Raw genomic sequence first — 16,237 nt, 5'->3', positions numbered from 1 at the left:
GTGAGATGGTTGTCACCCCAGGCCTCCAGCTTTGATTCCTTGATGACTTTGCCCCATGTCCTGGAACCTTTCATCACTTCAGAGATCTGAGATGGTCCTTTCCAGTAAACAAAGTTTTCCACACCCTCTTGGAAACCTAAGCTTCCCTGGTGGCTCAGACAGTAAAGCATCTGCCTGCAATGCTGGAGACCCAGGTTCAAACCCTGGGTCAGGAAGATCCCCTGGGGAAGGAAATGGCAACCCGCTCCAGTATTCTTGCATGGGGAGATCCTATGGACAGAGGAGCCTGGCAGGCTAGAGTCCATGGGGCTGCAGCGAGTCTGAGCGCACACACAAAGTGCAAAAATGGGAGAGGAAAGCAACTAGAAATGAAGATCTTAGGGCTGTCATTCCTCCCCAGAAAGCCCCTTCCAGGTTGGTATTTCAAGCTTTTGTCTCAGCACCTACGTGTTTGATGTTCATTTGTTGCATATCAAATCAAGTGAGTGAGGAGCTCTAGATAGAAAATCAGATAGTAGCCTACACCAAGCTCCTCTGCCCATGGAATTTTCAAGGCAAGAGTACTGGAGTGGTTTGCCATTTCCTTCTGCAGGGAATCTTCCCAACCCAGGGATGGGAGACTTTAACCTCGCTTTTACATCAACTTGAGATCAATCAAGGACCATAAACATCAGGTTCTTTGGTTGTCCCATCAGTAATTCTGAGCCCCAGCTGTGTGCTGGGATGGACAGCAAAGCCCTGGGCCTGCAACCCACCGAGTAAAGTGGTTTGGGAAGAGCTCCTTCTACACATATTCTCTAGTACGTTCAGCTCCCAAGTTTCCTTTCTGCCCAACAGTGTTTTCTTGAGGTCAGAATGCTGTTGTCCAGACTGTGGCTTCATCTGTCACCTTGGCCCCAATGACCGCAATTTGACCACAAAGACTAGGCTACCCCTCAAGGAAGAAGCTACATCAGAAAGTCTACTGGTTGTCAAATGATCCTTTATTTTCCTTTTTCCTTTGCAGTTCTTAACTCTGTGGGGGGAAAAAAGAAACTTCTCAGTAACAGGACAAAAAACTTTATCCCCCACTATTGAGCATTTCTAGAACTTTCTACAGTATCTCAAAGGATACATTAGCTCCGCCCCCAGTCTTCACCTTAATTTTAACCATATCAGTGCAGAAGTGACTTACAGCAGGGCACTCCACTGCGCCACTGTTGATATCATCTATGATGTCATGAGGGTGGCGGCCATCAACATTGCAGCCCACAGACTGGGCGGTCCCCAGGATCTCTTTAATGGTTCCTGTCATTAAGAAAAGGTGGAGTCAGAGGGGAAGTCAGTCCCTCGCAATTCTCAGATACCAGAGGGAATACAGGTGAGGAGAGGAATAAGGAGTAACTATTTTATGGATTACGGGAATAATATGCTCCCCTAATCCAAAACTCAGCACTCAGTATTATTTAAAATCTCCAAGTGCAAAACTGGCCACAGATCCCATTATACCCAGACTCAAACCAAAAGACACTCCCAATTCCAGGTCTTACAGAGTTAAGAAAGCCCCTTCTAATTGGGAAAAGGCCACTAAAGGAACTCATCTCAAGTTACAGCTAAGGTGCCCCAAACTGTTCTGCTCTTACCAGAAAGCTCTCTAGCTAGAGACCGATGCCGCATCTGCCGGGCAATGTTGACGATCTCATCAAAAGTGATGTTTCCACTGTGCTTAACTGCAGAAAAGAGAAAAGAGCAAAAGCTTTGTTACCACCTGAGGCCAGGGCAGACCACAGTCCATCTTCTCTCATCCATTTCTAGCCTGTTCCCATGCTTTCGGCACAGAGTCATCCACATGAAGAACAACCCTGTTTCCTAAGCTGGGGTTATTTTTAGCTCACCACTGGATTGCACCAGCCAACAGAAAACTGGTCAGGTGCAGTGGCGGGTGGCTAGACACAAAATCAAGTTTTGCTAACCTTACATGGAAGGGACTGTTTTGAAGAGAAAAAAGTGACAGGTTGGTTAAAGCTGTCCATACGTCATCTAGCTAGGAAGCTGCCCTTCCCCAATTACTGGTTATCTGTTTCTTCACCCTGTTTGACAGTTCCCTCCTGTATGTTCTGAGGGGATCTGTTCCACACCAGTGATTGGGCAGAGCCACAGGGCACTTCTTGGCAGTGCCTGGCTCTATAACAGCTTAACACACCTGTGCCATCCCTGTTTCCTTAAAGGGAGCAAGTACAGCTGTCTATTACATTGGACACACCACTACCCACAAATTACCAGGGGAAAAAACCACTCACTGTTTTTCTGCTTCTTTCTGTCCCTTGGTGGTTCCTTGAGGGCTTTGATGATCAGGGCAGAAGCAGAAGGTACCACCTCAATCTGCAGAAGAGATGCTCCATGTGAATAAGCCCTATGCTACCCTCTAGCAAGAACCGATAATACCGTGCACTTCGGCTCTCAGGACCAGGGGCCGGACACTGTTGACCAAATATACATTCAAGCTAATCTTCACAACCAGAAACACAGCCTACCCTTCCCCAGCAAATGCTGATTTGCTCAGTGTCTCCACAGTGAGAAGAGTTAATATTTACATCATGCTCTTAAAACAACCCTCCCCACAAATAAAACTGCTTTTAGCACCTGCCACCCAGGTATCCCCACCTCTGCCTGCCCTCAAACCAAGTACCTGGGCTTGTCTGTTCTGAATGGTCAGTTTCACTGTAATCCGCAGACCCTTCCAATCACCAGTTGCCTTGGCAATGTCATCACCGACCTTTTTTGGAGACTGTAGAAATACAAGGTATATAATCACACTGCGCCCTAACCGAAACCGATCTGAAAATCTGCCCAGTCCCTCTCACTTGGCAGCACACAAGAAAGCTTTCTGAAACACGTTTAACTGTGCCTACCTAATCAAGGTATGGCTATCACCATAATTAAATTGGAAAAATGAGGCTACGGGTTTAGTTTATCCAAGGCTGTAACCTTGAGGTTTAAGGCCACAATGGGGCCATGTCGCTTACCTACCCTTTCCTAGAGATCTATGTGGTATCTTTTATATTTGGACCACCAGGGGATCTTTAAAGATACCATGTTCCTGGTGTCTGACCAATCCTAGTCAACCTATGGGGATGCGGTCTGGGCATCTGCACTTTATAATTCCCTGAAGAGAATTATATAAAGGAGAAGCTTTTGAACTGTGCTGTTGGAGAAGACTCTTATTAAGAGAGTCCCTTGGGACTGCAAGGAGCTCCAACCAGTCCATCCTAAAGGAAATCAGTCCTGAATATTCATTGGAAGGACTGATGCTGAAGCCAAAACCCCAATCCTCTGGCCACCTGATGCAAAGAACTGACTCATTTGAAAAGACCCTGATTCTGGGAATGATTGAAGGCAGGAGAAGGGGACGACAGAGGATGAGATGGGTGGATGGCATCACCGACTCAACGGACATGTTTGAGTAAGCTCCAGGAGTTGGTGATGGACAGGGAGGCCTGGAGTACTGCAGTCCTGGGGTCGCAAAGAGTCAGACATGACTGAGCAACTGAACTGAACAGGAGAGGTGTCCAGTGAGCGCTAGCTGAGCTAAGGGACAACAAAGAGTAAGGCGGCCACTGCTTAAGCAAAACCATGATGGGATAACTTTTCAGACAGGAGACCACTGCCCAGAAAATAAAGACCTAATTATATTCAAGAAAAAAAGACAAATTAAGTCCAACCCTTCGTGTGTTAGTCACTCAGTCATGTCAGACTCTCTGCAACCCCACAGACTGTAGTCCACCTAGGATTTTCCAGGCAAGAATACTGGAGTGGGTTGCCATTTCCTTCTCCAGGACAGCAGGTAAAGCCAACCGTATGAATCAGTACACTGAAAGCAGAGTTAATACTAGTTACTGTAAAGCGGCTGCCCACAATACAGGAGACCCGGGTTCGATCCCTTGGTGGGGAAGATCCTCTATAGAAATGGCAACCCACTCCAGTATTCTTGCCTGGAAAGTCCCATGAACAGAGAAGCCTGGTAGGCTACAGTCCATGGGGTCGCAAAGAGTCAGACAGGACTGAGCGACTTCACTGTAACATTCACAAAGGTCTTCATTTCACACCCCATTCAATCCTCCAGCAGCCATATGGCTATTTCCCTAAGAAGTAGACCAAGCAGACAACAGTTTTCACTCTTGACTTCAAAAACCTCCTCTATCCCATCCCTCATGGACCCTCAGAGCAGCAACTAAGACACACGAAAACTACAAGTTCAAGTAGCAGAAACCACCTTTATATACAACCTTTCTGCGGCAGCTGGTGCCAGTTCAATGGCTCGGAGGCCTAGTAGGGGATGACAATCTGTCCCTGTCAACGGCACCTCAGAGGCAATCGTGTCTGCGCAGGCTGGAGTCTTACTTAGTAAGTGGCCCCCTCCCCCGGGGATGACTTACCAGACCCAGAGGGCCGATCTTGGGGGCCAGGGCAGACGTGGCACCGACTTCCCCACCGGTACACCTCAAGTATACTGGAAGAAAGAAAGAAGTAGTGTCTCCGCAGAAGGGGTTGCCCAAATCACAGCCTCCCCTCCGCAGTCCTCCTGGCGGGCCTGGCCGCACCACCAATTGCCTCTTCTGGGAAAAATGCCAAGAGCGGGGAGCAAGGCAAGACACCCCTCCAGCCAAGGCGAGAGCCGCTCCAAGCGCCACGTGGGACGGCGGCCTTGGGTTCGGCCACCGCTGCCGAGGCCCACACCGCATCGGTTTGGGGGCAGTCCCGCCGCCGGCCAACCCAGTCTAGGGAGAAGCGCCCGGAGACAAACCTTACCCTAAGGCGTGCGGGCTGCGAAGCCGCCACAGGTCCGAGGCCCATTAAGAATAAGAGAGTCGGCCACGACCGCACAGCGCCCTGAACGCAGCACCAGAGGGCAGGCCCCTAGGAGGCAGCGGCCTTGAGGCCCGACGTGGGAAAGGCCATCGGGGCAGGGGCCGCGGGCCGGACGGAATACGAGGAGGGATGCCGCATCCCGAAGCCCCGGCCACATCTAAAGCACGCACCGACTTTGATCTCGTTGGGGTCGAACTTAGGCGGCATGGTGGAGGCGGCTGGTGTCGGATGAACCCGGATTCGGGACGACCGAAGAAAGTTGCACCTCTGCCTCCTCCGAGCCGAAAGCCGAAAGACCGGAAGGTGGGACTTTTGCGCCGGATATAGACCCGAAAGCGCGACTGTCGCGAGAACTGCCGTCTCCGCCCAACCTTCCAGCGACGCCCTTGCCGCCATATTGCTTGTGGGCAGGCACCTGAGGCTAGCGGCTGGAGAACCCGGCACCGCGGTGAGCTGTGGCTAGGGGGTCTGAAGGGGGGTTCGGGGCAGTTGTCCCTGAGAAGGCAGACAACAGAGGACTGCTCCCGAGATCCTTGGCCCCGCTGTTCCCCATTCTCCCTTAACCTGAGGGTCACCCCATAGTCCCAGTCACCCAATCCCAGAGCCCCGCCCCTCTCCTAAGGTCCGCGTCGCATTCCGAGACCTCTCGGCCACAGCGATCTCGGACCACCTTCTAACTCCTTCGTGATGTATGCATTTTAGCTATTAGAACAGTTTTGTTAAGAGTCTAAATCCGGTCCAACTCTTAACTCTTTTAAGATTCTGCGGTCTTCAGTCTCAGACTTCGTCATCCTGGTCTGCATGACTTTCTGAGATTCTGAATTTCGATCCCCAGTTCCTTCGTTTGGAGGAGACCAGACTCTGCTCCGCAGGGGACGTGCAGTGCCCAGTGGCCTGCCACCCCACGTCCATGACCAAGCCCTGCGAGTGATCGGCCTGCCTTCAGGTCCACCCGAGGGAACAACCATCGGGGACCTGTTTATCTGCACAGAAAGGTTGGGCACTGCCCACTCCAGGCTGGGGAGGATGGGTGTGGCTCTTCCTATCTAGGCTGGACGTCAGGGAGGAGATAGATGAGGAATGGACATCAGGGAGCAGATAGGGAAGAGCTGATCTAGGAGGGATGGAAGAGAGGTGGCCATTGGGGAGCAGAAGGATAAGAGCTGGTCATTAAGGAGAGATGGGGGAGGGCTGGTCTTAAATTATTCCCCATCCCTGCAGACAGGTGGGGCGACAAGAGGGGCCCGAGCCAGCTCTGCAGGCTAGGCCAGCTCCCCAGACAGCCCACACCTCTGTCGGCAGAGACCTGTGATCTCTGCCCCTCCCCTGAGGAGGAGGCATATGTCTTCTTCAACTGCATCTCCACCCTGGCCCCTCTCTGCCTGGCTCTTTCTACTGTCCTAGGCCCTGAATAAATGTTTGTTAGATGTGTGGTGGTATGTGATTAACACTGTGCCAGGTACTGTGTTATGGGCTTTACAAATATGGAAATCACTGGCTCCAAATAGAACCAGGTGTTGGGAACATTATATTACTCACACTTTACAGAAGAGGAAACTGAGGCTCAGAGAGGTGAGCCAAGGGGACATGGCTGGTGGGTGGCCGAGCTGGGATTCAAAAACAGTTAAACGAGCAAAATCATCCCAGTGTCCATGCTATTAACCATAAGCTTCTGTGTATGAGTGCATCCTGACCCACTGATGTTCCATATCAAGTGCTGACATTTTCTGATACCGGGCAGGCAGTGAGTTCAGGACAGTGTGTACTGGGTGTGTGCTAAGTTACTGAAGCACCAAGGAGTTGGGCAAACACCACGGGATCAGGACTTGAAAGAGCAGAGGTTCCAGACTACAGGTTTGGACTACAGTCTAGCTGTATAACCAGATAGCTGAACTTGATGAGCATCAATTTTGTTACTATAAAGAGGGCAGTGGTGAGAATCAAATGGGATTGTAATAACTGGGAGAGTAGCAAATTACCTGAGAATTGCTTTTGAATTTTTATTTATTGATAATTCAGAAACGCCTTTGGTTACGATGTAGTTGAGTTCCCCAGGACCAAGGAGAGCGCTGGCTAAACCCATGTGGCGTTTGGTGGTTTCCTGAGGCCACTCTGATAGTGTTTCAGGGGTTAGAAGTGATTCAACAGCCAAGGCTGTTAGAGTCCTCAAAAAGCCTCCTTGAAGAGGACCTGAGGAAACGTCTCCAGATCAACCCCCTTGTCTAACGTGGAGGAGAGATGGGGGCCCTGAACTGGGAATGGGTATGTCAGGGGCTCACAGTGGGTCAGGGGCAAATGTGGGCTCAAAGCCAGGTCACCTGGCTTGCTGTTGTGCTTTTCCACATCCTGCTGCTGCTTGTTTAGTCAACAAGAACAAATGGTATTGAGCACCTGCTGTGCCAGGCTCGGGGCACAGATGGATGGTCACGATGGACATGGCCCTGCCCTCAAGGAGCATATAATCCAGCAGATGAGCTCCGTGCTCTTGTTACTATACTTTGTCCAGGGTGTTGGGGGGCTGTGACAGATGCCCCAGGGCCTCACCCCTCTCCTCCACCCTAGTGTGGTGAAGATCGCTCTAGGAAAAAGGAAGGATGCCACTCTTCTTCCGGAAGCGGAAACCCAGCGAGGAGGCTCGGAAACGCCTGGAGTACCAGATGTGTCTGGTGAGGGAAATGGGTTTCCTCCAAGTCTATGCCCATCTCCACCTCCGCCCCAGGCAGCAGGGCTCCACGCTGCACTTCCCCTCTGCAGACTGACCACGCTTGGTGTGACTTGTTCACACTCTTCCCTGCCGGACCTCAAGCCCAGTTAAAGCCAGGATCATTGGTGCACCTTCAGAATGGACTAGTTGAACCAGGAGGGTGTCTGCGATTCTTTGAAGCCGTTAATCCTATGTTTCTTTGCCTGATTTGTCCACCCTGGAAGGATGTTTTGCTCGAACCCTTTTCTTTTTCTTTCTTCTTTTTAAAACGATTTATTTGCCTGCACTGGGTCTCAGTTGTGGCACGCTGCCTCTTTTAGTTGTGGCATGTGGGATTTGGTTCCCTGACCAGGGATTGAACCCTGGCCCCCTGAATTGGGAGTGCGGTGTCTTAACCACTGGACTACCAGTAAAGTCCTGGAAACTGCCCCCACCCCTGGCTTTTTTTAAAATTCTTTTTTTCCCTAGGCAAAAGAAGCTGGAGCAGATGACATTCTTGACATCTCTAAATGTGAACTCTCCGAGGTAAAGTGGGGGTGGTTGGTGTTCTGCTTGTGAAGTTTTATCTGCTCTCTTTCTTGGCTCTGCTGTCCCTGGGATAGATGTGGACTGAGACTTTTAAGAGGCCAGAAGCTCTAGTCAAGAGATGTTTCCTTAGCTTTTGTTCTTGTGAGAGAAAACTGAGATGATCTTTTGGCCTCAGCATGGTCTTCAAGAGTCACAGAGTCCAGAAAATGAGCCCACAGATTCCTGAGGCCTTGGGAGAGCCTGGGATTCTCTGTAGGACATCAGAGATCTGTCTTTTGCCCCTCGGAGTTCATGATGGGGATGGGGTGGGTAGTTGGGGAAGTCACTGACAGCTGATTGGAAGGGCTGACCACCCAGTGCGGCTTCCTCCCAGCCTTCCCAAGGCTTAGACTTACTCACTTCCTGCCCCTTCTTCCTGCCATTCGACAGGTTAAACACTGGCAGGAGGGGAGGCACTGATTCTTCTTTATCTTATCTTAGATTCCATTTGGGGCTTTTGCAACATGTAAAGTTCTGCAGAAGAAGGTGAGACGGATCTACATTTTCAGAAAAGTATTCATGGCATGTTTGCTTGTTTGAAATCAGGTGGGGATCCTGGCCTAGACATCCCTCTTCCCTCTGAATGGCACACTTTCCACCTGCAGCAGGCGTCCTCACAGGGGAGCAGGCCCTGGCATCAGGCAGCTCTGGCTGGGCCCCTCCTGAATTGGGCAACTTCCTTACACTCTTACATCTCAGTTTCTCCATCTGTGAAAGGAAGACATCCATCGTTCTCCACTCGCAGAGCTACTGTGAGAATTAAATGAGTGACAGGAAGGTAGAGATAAAGATGTAAATGGCCTGAGTAGAGTGCCTGCCACATAGTGGACCCTGAATAACCACATTGTTATTAATAGTAAAAATCACACTCATTTCATTCTGGTCAATTAGGGAAGGTTAAGAGTGGAATGAATGATTTTTCAGAAAGGCATTGCAGCCTTGAATGCAGGTAGGTAGTAGTATTCTAAATGAAGTGTCTAAGAGCAGGTAGGTAAAATGTGTTCTATGCCAACAGAGGAGTGAGCTTGACATTGAAAGTATCCATGTAAGGGCCAACGCCTAACAAAAATAGTAGCATGTGACTCTGATTGAGCGTCTGATCATGTCCCAGCCCTGGACTGAGTGCTTTCTGTCTCTTAGCGTTAGCAGCCCTCAGAGGCAGGAATTTATCATTCTGTTTTCCACCAGGGGCTTCCCTGGTAGCTCAGTGCTAGAGAATCCACCTGCTAATGCGGGGTTCGATCCATGGGTCAAGAAAGTCCCCTGGAGAAGGAAATGGCAACCCACCCCAATATTTTTTCCCGGAGAATCCTGTGGACAGAAGAGCCTAGTGGGCTACAATCCATGGGGTCACAAAGAGTCAGACACAACTGAGAGACTAGACAACAACGACATTTTCCACAGATGCTGTTGAAGCTGAGGGACGTTAAGGTCGGGACAGCTGCATGGGGATCGCTTCTCGGGATGGAAGGAAGAATTAGACCTCTGAGGTCCCTTTCAGTCTTGAGATTCCAGAGTTTACGGTCATCTGGTTTTCCTGTGTTTGGAGACGTCGTTTGTGATGTCTACAGGAGAGAGCGCTGGGCCAGGCTGACCACTGGTGCCCAGTGCCGTGCCAGCTGCCCCACCTCCAACCTCCCTCCCTGCAGCTCTCCTTCAGCCTAACATGCCGAAACTCTTTCCCACGCAGGTGTTGATCGTCCACACGAATCTGCTCACCTCCCTGCTCCCTAAATCCTGCAGCCTCCTGAGTCTCACCACCATCAAGGTACTGGGGCCCTGCTCCCAGGGGGCAGCCAGCATGCCCCTCCCGTCACGTCTCAGCTGTCAGAGTTTATGCCAGACGTGCCTCACGTCATCGGGACTCTGGGCGTGATCAGCATGGTTTATCAGGTGCCTCCTCTGGGCCTGTGTGTGGTGAGGTTGCAGAGAACCAGCCGCAAGCCCCGCCCTCAGGGAGCTTACCCGCTAGGTGGAAAGGCAAACCGTAAACTCGTGGAAAGGCAAAGTGGCAGAGAACAGGGAGACCAATGGGCCCAGACAGGAAGCAAGAGGAAGCAAGTCAGTGCGTGGAAGCGCGGTGAGCTGAGTGACTCCCTCCTGACAGCTCCCCCAGGACAGAGGCTGGGACATGGTCACAGTGGACGGGAGGCAGGACCCCCGGGCTGTTCCCCATAAACTTGAGCTGTGACCGAGGGTATGCACGCGGCAGTGTAGAGACTGGCAGTGGAGGCATCAAAGTGATTTTTATGGCCAATGCTGGTGTGTGGGGACTAGGGGTAGTTCTTACTTCTCTTTATTGTTCTGGTCTAACACGCTTTATTTTTATAAGCGGGAGAAAGATAACATTAAAAAGCTTTCATATTCGTGTATATTTATATTTCATCTATATGTATTTTATATGTATACATACATGTATCTCCTACCCCATTTTGCTCATTTTCGTTGTTAAAAATATTAGCAAATACAGTTAAGCATAAGGAAAAACATAATTTCACACTCTAGAGAACTGCTATCAATATTTTATTGCATATTTCGTAGTCTTTTACTATGCAAATATATATCTAGACCATGAGGAGTTTTCAACATGAATATGTACACATACTGGATAGATAAGAATGAAATGGTATAATACTTACAAAAACAAAAGATGGAGTGGTCCTTTAGTTGGGGAGGAAGGGGTTGGTACTCTTGAACACCGGAGGCCCGGGGGCACCCCCACCACACCGTCTCCCTGGAGCCTGAAATCGCTGGGCCTTTCTCAGTCGGGGACTTCGGGTGTTCCACTTGTCTCCCTTCCGCAGGTTCTGGATCTTCATGATAACCAGCTGACAGCCCTTCCTGACGACATAGGGCAGCTGACAGCCCTGCAGGTATGGCTGCAGGAGACACAACCCACCTTTGACCCCCTAAGTAAGAAACTGCAGCCGCACAGACCCAGAATGTTCTGGTCATGCTCCAGCCAGGGCTTGGGTGCCGCTGGCTCCTCTGCCTTTACTATTGAGGTGCCCAGGGGTGGCGCCAGCCTTGCAGTCTGGGCTGTGGGCCTCTCTCCACCGAATTTTTGGCATGCGCGTTGGGATTGCATCATTAGCTCCCACAACTTTACAGAAAAAGAGCGCCCAGCGAGTCCACCATTTCCAAGTGGTGAATCCAGCTCTCCGGCTCAGTGTCTCGCTTCTGCTTCTTGTCAGTGGCAGCCCCTGCATTTATCGAGCGCCCGCTGCATGCCAGCACCGAGCTAAGCATTTCACTTGCGTCGTCAACCAATTGCTCACAGCCCCTCTGAACACGTCAGCATCATCCCCAGTTCACAGAGGAGGACGGCCCGTCCTTTTTCACACGCATGTTTTGTATAACTGGTGCCGTCGCTCTTCTGTAACTTTGGGATGCCTGATGAGAATGACTTACAGCCATCCTCGGGTTCATCGAATACTCATCGGCCACGTTGCTTTTAACGTGCGTGCCTTCCCATCGTATCTGTTTATTCTTAATGGTCACTTTATGTGTCATCCTGTCGGCCTCGCTCACCTCACGGTGCCACCAGTCAGCCCAGGTTTCAATCCCGGCTCCACCAGCTGCTGGCTCCACAGCCTCGGGCAGGTCCCATTGCCTGGATGCAGCTCAGCTTCCTTCTGTTCACTCTGGGATAACAAAGCTTCATCATGTGCCCCCTCAACCTGATCCCCTTATTATCAGGTGTTTGTGGTCAGTATAAATGGTACAGCCTCAGCAAGAACCAGGTTCAAAGTCTAGCATTGCCTTTGGACACAGGACCTCACCACTCCGAGCCTCAGTTTTCTCATCTCTCGGATGGGATCGTGACAGTTGGTGTCTTCCTCACAGGGCTGTCGGGAGATAAAGATGTGGGTGTGGTGCCCGGGTGACGCCTGGCCGGAAGCAGGGTAGGCATTATTGTCTGCGTGTGTGCCTTCTCTTGCCATTCTCCCTCTCTCTTAGGTCTTGAACGTGGAAAGGAATCAACTGACCTGTCTCCCACGTTCCACTGGGAACCTGATCCAGCTCCAGACCCTCAATGTGAAAGGTAGGGGGCCAGGAAGCCCTGTCCACATGACCCTCGGTCTACTCTGAGCTGACCCAGCTAGTGTCCCCAGGGTGCCTGTCCTGGGACCCATTGAGCAGGAGAGCAGCCAGCCCCCAGGCGTCACTCAAACTGTCGGACCTCCTCTGCGGTCAGTGTGTCTCCATGGTAACCAGACAGAGCTTCTGGAGGGTTCCTGCAGCTCCTCCCGGGTGGGACCTTACAGGGAGGAGAGGTCTTACAGGGAGGTTCGTGCTTAGAACCATGGGCGATGGACGGTGAGAGTGTGGACTGACTGGGTGAGAGCCATTCTTAGTATCCCTTCCCACCCAGTGAGGAGCGAGCGCTTCCACACTCGGGGGTGCCACAAGTGTGTGTGAGAGAGGAAAGAGGTCTTAGCCCCAATTTACAGATGAGGAAAACGAGGCTCAGGGAGCCGTGACTTGCTCAAGACCAGCCAGTGCAGTAGTGACCGAGCCGGGATTCTAACACGTGCCTCCCTGCACCCCCAGCTCGCTCCTTTCTGCTTTTCCTTCAGTTCTGTCTGCACAGGGTGCCGTAGTTTACCCATTTGTAACATGTAAATAATGATGAACATAAGAGCACCCAGTTTACTAATCGCTTTCTGTGATTAGTAATTAGTGATTACAGTTTACTAATCACTAACCACTCACATGGGTACATCATGTGATAGGCCCTATGCTGAGTACCTTTTCATATGCATCATCTCTTTGAATCCCTCAGTATTCCTATAAGGCCAAATAGTGTGGGCACCCCCATTTTACTGATGTGGAAACTGGTCCAGGGAGGTCAAGTCAGTTTTCCAGAGTCTCTCAGCTCATAAGTGGTGGAGCAGGGACTTGAACCTGTGTCGTTGAAACTCCACCGCTTTTCCTCATGGAGCCGGGGTATACCCCAGGCTCCGAGGGAGGCACCCAGCTCCACCCAGTCCTGGCAGGTGTCAGGCCGGAAGCTCGTGAAGGGGCTGTGGGGTGCTGAGCTGTGCCACTGGGACCCCTCCAGACAACAGGCTGAAGGAGCTGCCAGACACGCTGGGGGAGCTTCGGAGCCTGCGCACTCTGGACATCAGTGAGAATGAGATTCAGAGGCTGCCTCGGATGCTGGCGCACGTCCGAACCCTGGAGGTAGGTGGGCCATGCTCTCACCTGGGGACCTGCCTGGCCTGCCCGCCGCTCCCCTCCCACGTTCCTGGAGGCCTGCCCTGGTCACAGGATACGGGGGTCATGGAGATCTCAAGGTCCTTGGGCTCACAGAGAACAGTGTGAATGACGAATTAGGTGACTTGCTGTCATAATAGGGGCAGCAAAGCATATTCCTAGCAGAGTGAAAAGCTCATGCTGAATCCTGATGGGTTCATTAAGAAAGACACGGTGTCTGAGCCAGACCTTGAAAGAGGAGAAAGCCCTGGAGAAGTTGACAGGGGTCATGGGAGCGTTCCAGGTGGAGGCACAGTCAGGGAAAGGCAGGAGGCGGGAAAGCCCAGGACGTGTTAAGGGAGGAGCAGGGGAGCCGATGTGATTGGAAGCCGCAGTGGCTGGAAGGCACTGGCAGGGAGGGAGCCGCCTCAGCTCAGAGCTGCAGAAACCGTGATCGTCAGAGCTGGGGGTGGAGGGCAGGGCGGTCCAGGGACACTGTGCTGTCCTAACAAAGCGCCCCAGGCTGGGGCCTTAAGACTTCTGCAGGCCGGAAGTCCAAGATCGAGGTCTTGGTGGGGTTGGTTCTTCTAAGGCCTTCCTCTCCTTGGCTTCTGGATGGCTGTCTTCTCCCTGTGTCCTCCCATCCTCCTCCTTGGAATGTGTCTGAGTCCTGATTGCCTCATCTTTTAAGGACACCAGTTCATGCTGGACTAGAGCCCAGACTGGTGACTTTGTTTTGAACTTGATTACCTCTTTAAAGATCTTATGTCTTGATTGTGTTGAGCGGTGAAGTGAACGACAGATAAAGAGGGGTCTCCTTGTGTCTGCAGACCCTGAGCCTCGATGCGTTGTCCATGGTCTACCCCCCGCAGGAGGTGTGCGGCGCTGGCACTGAGGCCATTCAGCAGTTCCTCTGCAAAGGTAAAGCCAGGCAGCCCACCTCCTTCGCTGAGCGAGCACAGACCATGGTCCCTGGGGCTGCTCTGTGCCAGCGAGGCAGCTGAGGGTCCCTGCCTGCCCAGAGCTCTGCAGATCTGGCAGGAGAAGCAGGGAAAGATGACTGTCACGTGAGGAAGTATGATGGCTCACATGGTAAAGAATCCTCCTGCAGTGCGGGAGACCTGGATTGGATCCCTGGGTTGGGAAGATCCCCTGGAGGAGGGCATGGCAACCCACTCCAGTATTCTTGCCTGGAGAACCCCATGGGCAAAGGAGCCTGGCGGGCTACACTCCATGGGGTCGCAAAGAGTCAGACACGACTGAGCGATTAAGCACAGCACAGCAGGTATAAACGTGTATGTAAAATTTTTGGTTTTGCTGTCTTAGAAACATTTAAAAACACCCACAGAAGATGTTGCACCAGGTGATTCTGTGCCCTACCTTTCTCACTGAAGAACAGGTCCCGGGCCTTTCCTGTCCCGTGACGTGTGGCTCTGTTGTAAACTGCTGCAGAGTATTCCTAGTGGAACCACTGGAAGTTATTTCCCATTTGCTCCTGGAACGAACGCTTTAGCCCACACTTGTCTGGCTTGTTGGGAGCATCCCCTGTAGGGAAGCAGGGTTGGCTCTGTATGGCCTCTGAAGAGGCTCCGTCGGTTTACATTCCATGAGGAGTATCTGAGAGGATTCTTCTTCCCCACAGCCTCGCTAACAATTGGTGAGATCTTTAAAAGTCTTCTAATCTGATGGATTATTAAAAAGCAAAGCATTACTTTGCTGACAAAGGTCCGTCTAGTCATAGCTGTGGTTTTTCCAGTGGTCATGTATGGATGTGAGAGTTGGAGTATAAAGAAAGCTTGAGCACCGAAGAACTGATGCTTTTGAACGGTGGTGTTGGAGAAGATTCTTGAGAGTCCAACCAGTCCATCCTAAAGGAAACATCAGTCCTGAATGTTCATTGGAAGGACTGATGCTGAAGCTGAAGCTCCAATACTTTGGCCACCTGATGTGAAGAACTGACTCATTGGAAAAGACCCTGATGCTGGGAAAGACTGAAGGCGGGAGGAGAAGGGGACGACAGAGGATGAGATGGTTGGATGGCATCACTGACTCAATGGATGTGAGTTTGAACAAGCTCTGGGAGTTGGTGATGGACAGGGAAGCCTGGCGTGCTGCAGTCCACGGGGTCGCAAAAAGTAGGACACAACTAAGCGATTGAACTGAACTGACCTGAACCTGATGGGTAAACAAGAGGAAGAGGGTGACAGAGGATGAGACGGTTGGATGGCATCACTGACTCAGTGGACGTGAGTTTGAGCAAGCTCTGGGCAACGGTGAAGGAGAGGGAAGCCTGGTGTGCTGTAGTCCATGGGGTCACAAAGAGCTGGATACGACTTAGTGACTGAACAACAACATCATTATTTTAATGTCATTTCCTTGAATATTAGAATACTTTTTCACATGTTTACTGTCCACTTTTAGTATTTCTTGTGAGTTGCCTATTTATATCCTTTGGTAGGGGAAAAAGGATGACGTTGACTACATTAAAATCTAACCTTTACCTCAAAAGGATACTATCATCAGAGTTAAAAAAGACAGGCTCTCTGGGTGGTGCTAATGGTAAAGAATCTGCCTGCCAATGCAGGAGACGCAAGAGACCCTGGTTTGATCCTTGACTTGAGAAGATGCCCCAGAGGAGTAAATGGCAACCGCCTCCAGTATTCTTGCCTGGGAAAATCCCATAGACAGAGGAGTCTGGCGGGCTACAGTCCATGGGGTTGCAAAGAGTCAGACATGACTGAGCACACACACAACAAAATGAAAAAGTTGAAAAGATAAGTTACCGCCTGGAAGAAGACAGCTGCAACGTATGTTATAGACCCAAGGTTATTAACCATCATATGTAAAGAGCACTTACAAATCAGCAAGAATAAGGCCAAATGGGGAAAGTGTATGAATCTTTTCAAATATACAGGAGGC

The 16,237-nt window shown here is 51.0% G+C and overlaps 2 protein-coding genes and 1 non-coding gene across 9 annotated transcripts in view; 1 reads left to right on the top strand and 2 right to left on the bottom strand.

The window, feature by feature from the left end:
* Positions 1 to 962: 962 nt before the first annotated feature.
* RPL12 (ribosomal protein L12) lies at positions 963 to 5,143 on the bottom strand. 2 transcript variants are annotated; one of them, XM_027966429.3, is made up of 7 exons: positions 5,019 to 5,143; positions 4,416 to 4,489; positions 2,669 to 2,767; positions 2,280 to 2,361; positions 1,623 to 1,709; positions 1,175 to 1,287; positions 963 to 1,015 (listed from the first exon to the last, which is right to left on the bottom strand). In XM_027966429.3, exons 1-7 carry the CDS (start codon positions 5,053 to 5,055, stop codon positions 1,010 to 1,012), a joined length of 498 nt encoding a protein of 165 aa, XP_027822230.2. In that variant the 5' UTR covers positions 5,056 to 5,143; the 3' UTR covers positions 963 to 1,009. The 2 variants fall into 2 exon arrangements, with proteins under 2 accessions (XP_027822230.2, XP_060267775.1); XM_060411792.1 differs by having other exon boundaries at positions 963 to 1,287.
* LOC114114233 (small nucleolar RNA SNORA65) lies at positions 1,794 to 1,922 on the bottom strand. The gene has a single exon (XR_003589063.1). It is a non-coding gene; the product is annotated as a small nucleolar RNA SNORA65 (small nucleolar RNA).
* A 99-nt stretch (positions 5,144 to 5,242) lies between the features above and the next one.
* LRSAM1 (leucine rich repeat and sterile alpha motif containing 1) overlaps positions 5,243 to 16,237 on the top strand; it is a 34,334-nt gene continuing 23,339 nt past the window's right edge. For 2 of the 6 annotated variants that reach the window (XM_027966428.2, XM_027966425.2), the window contains exons 1-10: positions 5,243 to 5,296; positions 5,684 to 5,843; positions 7,411 to 7,514; positions 8,021 to 8,077; positions 8,561 to 8,605; positions 9,810 to 9,887; positions 10,924 to 10,992; positions 12,080 to 12,164; positions 13,185 to 13,306; positions 14,149 to 14,239. In XM_027966428.2, coding sequence (XP_027822229.1) covers positions 7,443 to 7,514; positions 8,021 to 8,077; positions 8,561 to 8,605; positions 9,810 to 9,887; positions 10,924 to 10,992; positions 12,080 to 12,164; positions 13,185 to 13,306; positions 14,149 to 14,239 — 619 coding nt within the window. In that variant the 5' untranslated portion in view covers positions 5,243 to 5,296; positions 5,684 to 5,843; positions 7,411 to 7,442. Of the gene's footprint in view, positions 5,297 to 5,607; positions 5,844 to 7,410; positions 7,515 to 8,020; positions 8,078 to 8,560; positions 8,606 to 9,809; positions 9,888 to 10,923; positions 10,993 to 12,079; positions 12,165 to 13,184; positions 13,307 to 14,148; positions 14,240 to 16,237 lie in introns of all 6 variants that reach the window. The other 4 variants (XM_027966424.2, XM_060411785.1, XM_060411786.1 and 1 more) reach the window with 4 other exon arrangements.

Source organism: Ovis aries, chromosome 3 (genome assembly GCF_016772045.2).
Source record: "Ovis aries strain OAR_USU_Benz2616 breed Rambouillet chromosome 3, ARS-UI_Ramb_v3.0, whole genome shotgun sequence".
NCBI classification, from domain to species: Eukaryota; Metazoa; Chordata; class Mammalia; order Artiodactyla; family Bovidae; genus Ovis; species Ovis aries.
Note: the sequence above shows the minus strand (reverse complement) of the source record. Positions and strands in the feature narration are given on the sequence as shown.

Bases quoted from the DNA above. Each gene is read 5' to 3' on its own strand.
- RPL12 (XM_060411792.1), bottom strand. From the start codon at position 5,055: ATGCCGCCTAAGTTCGACCCCAACGAGATCAAAGTCG. The intron at 2,362-2,668 runs GTACTTGGTTTG...TCTCTTCTGCAG, and splicing joins TTCAGAACAGACAAGCCCAG to ATTGAGGTGGTACCTTCTGC. The intron at 1,288-1,622 runs GTAAGAGCAGAA...TCTTAATGACAG, and splicing joins TCTAGCTAGAGAGCTTTCTG to GAACCATTAAAGAGATCCTG.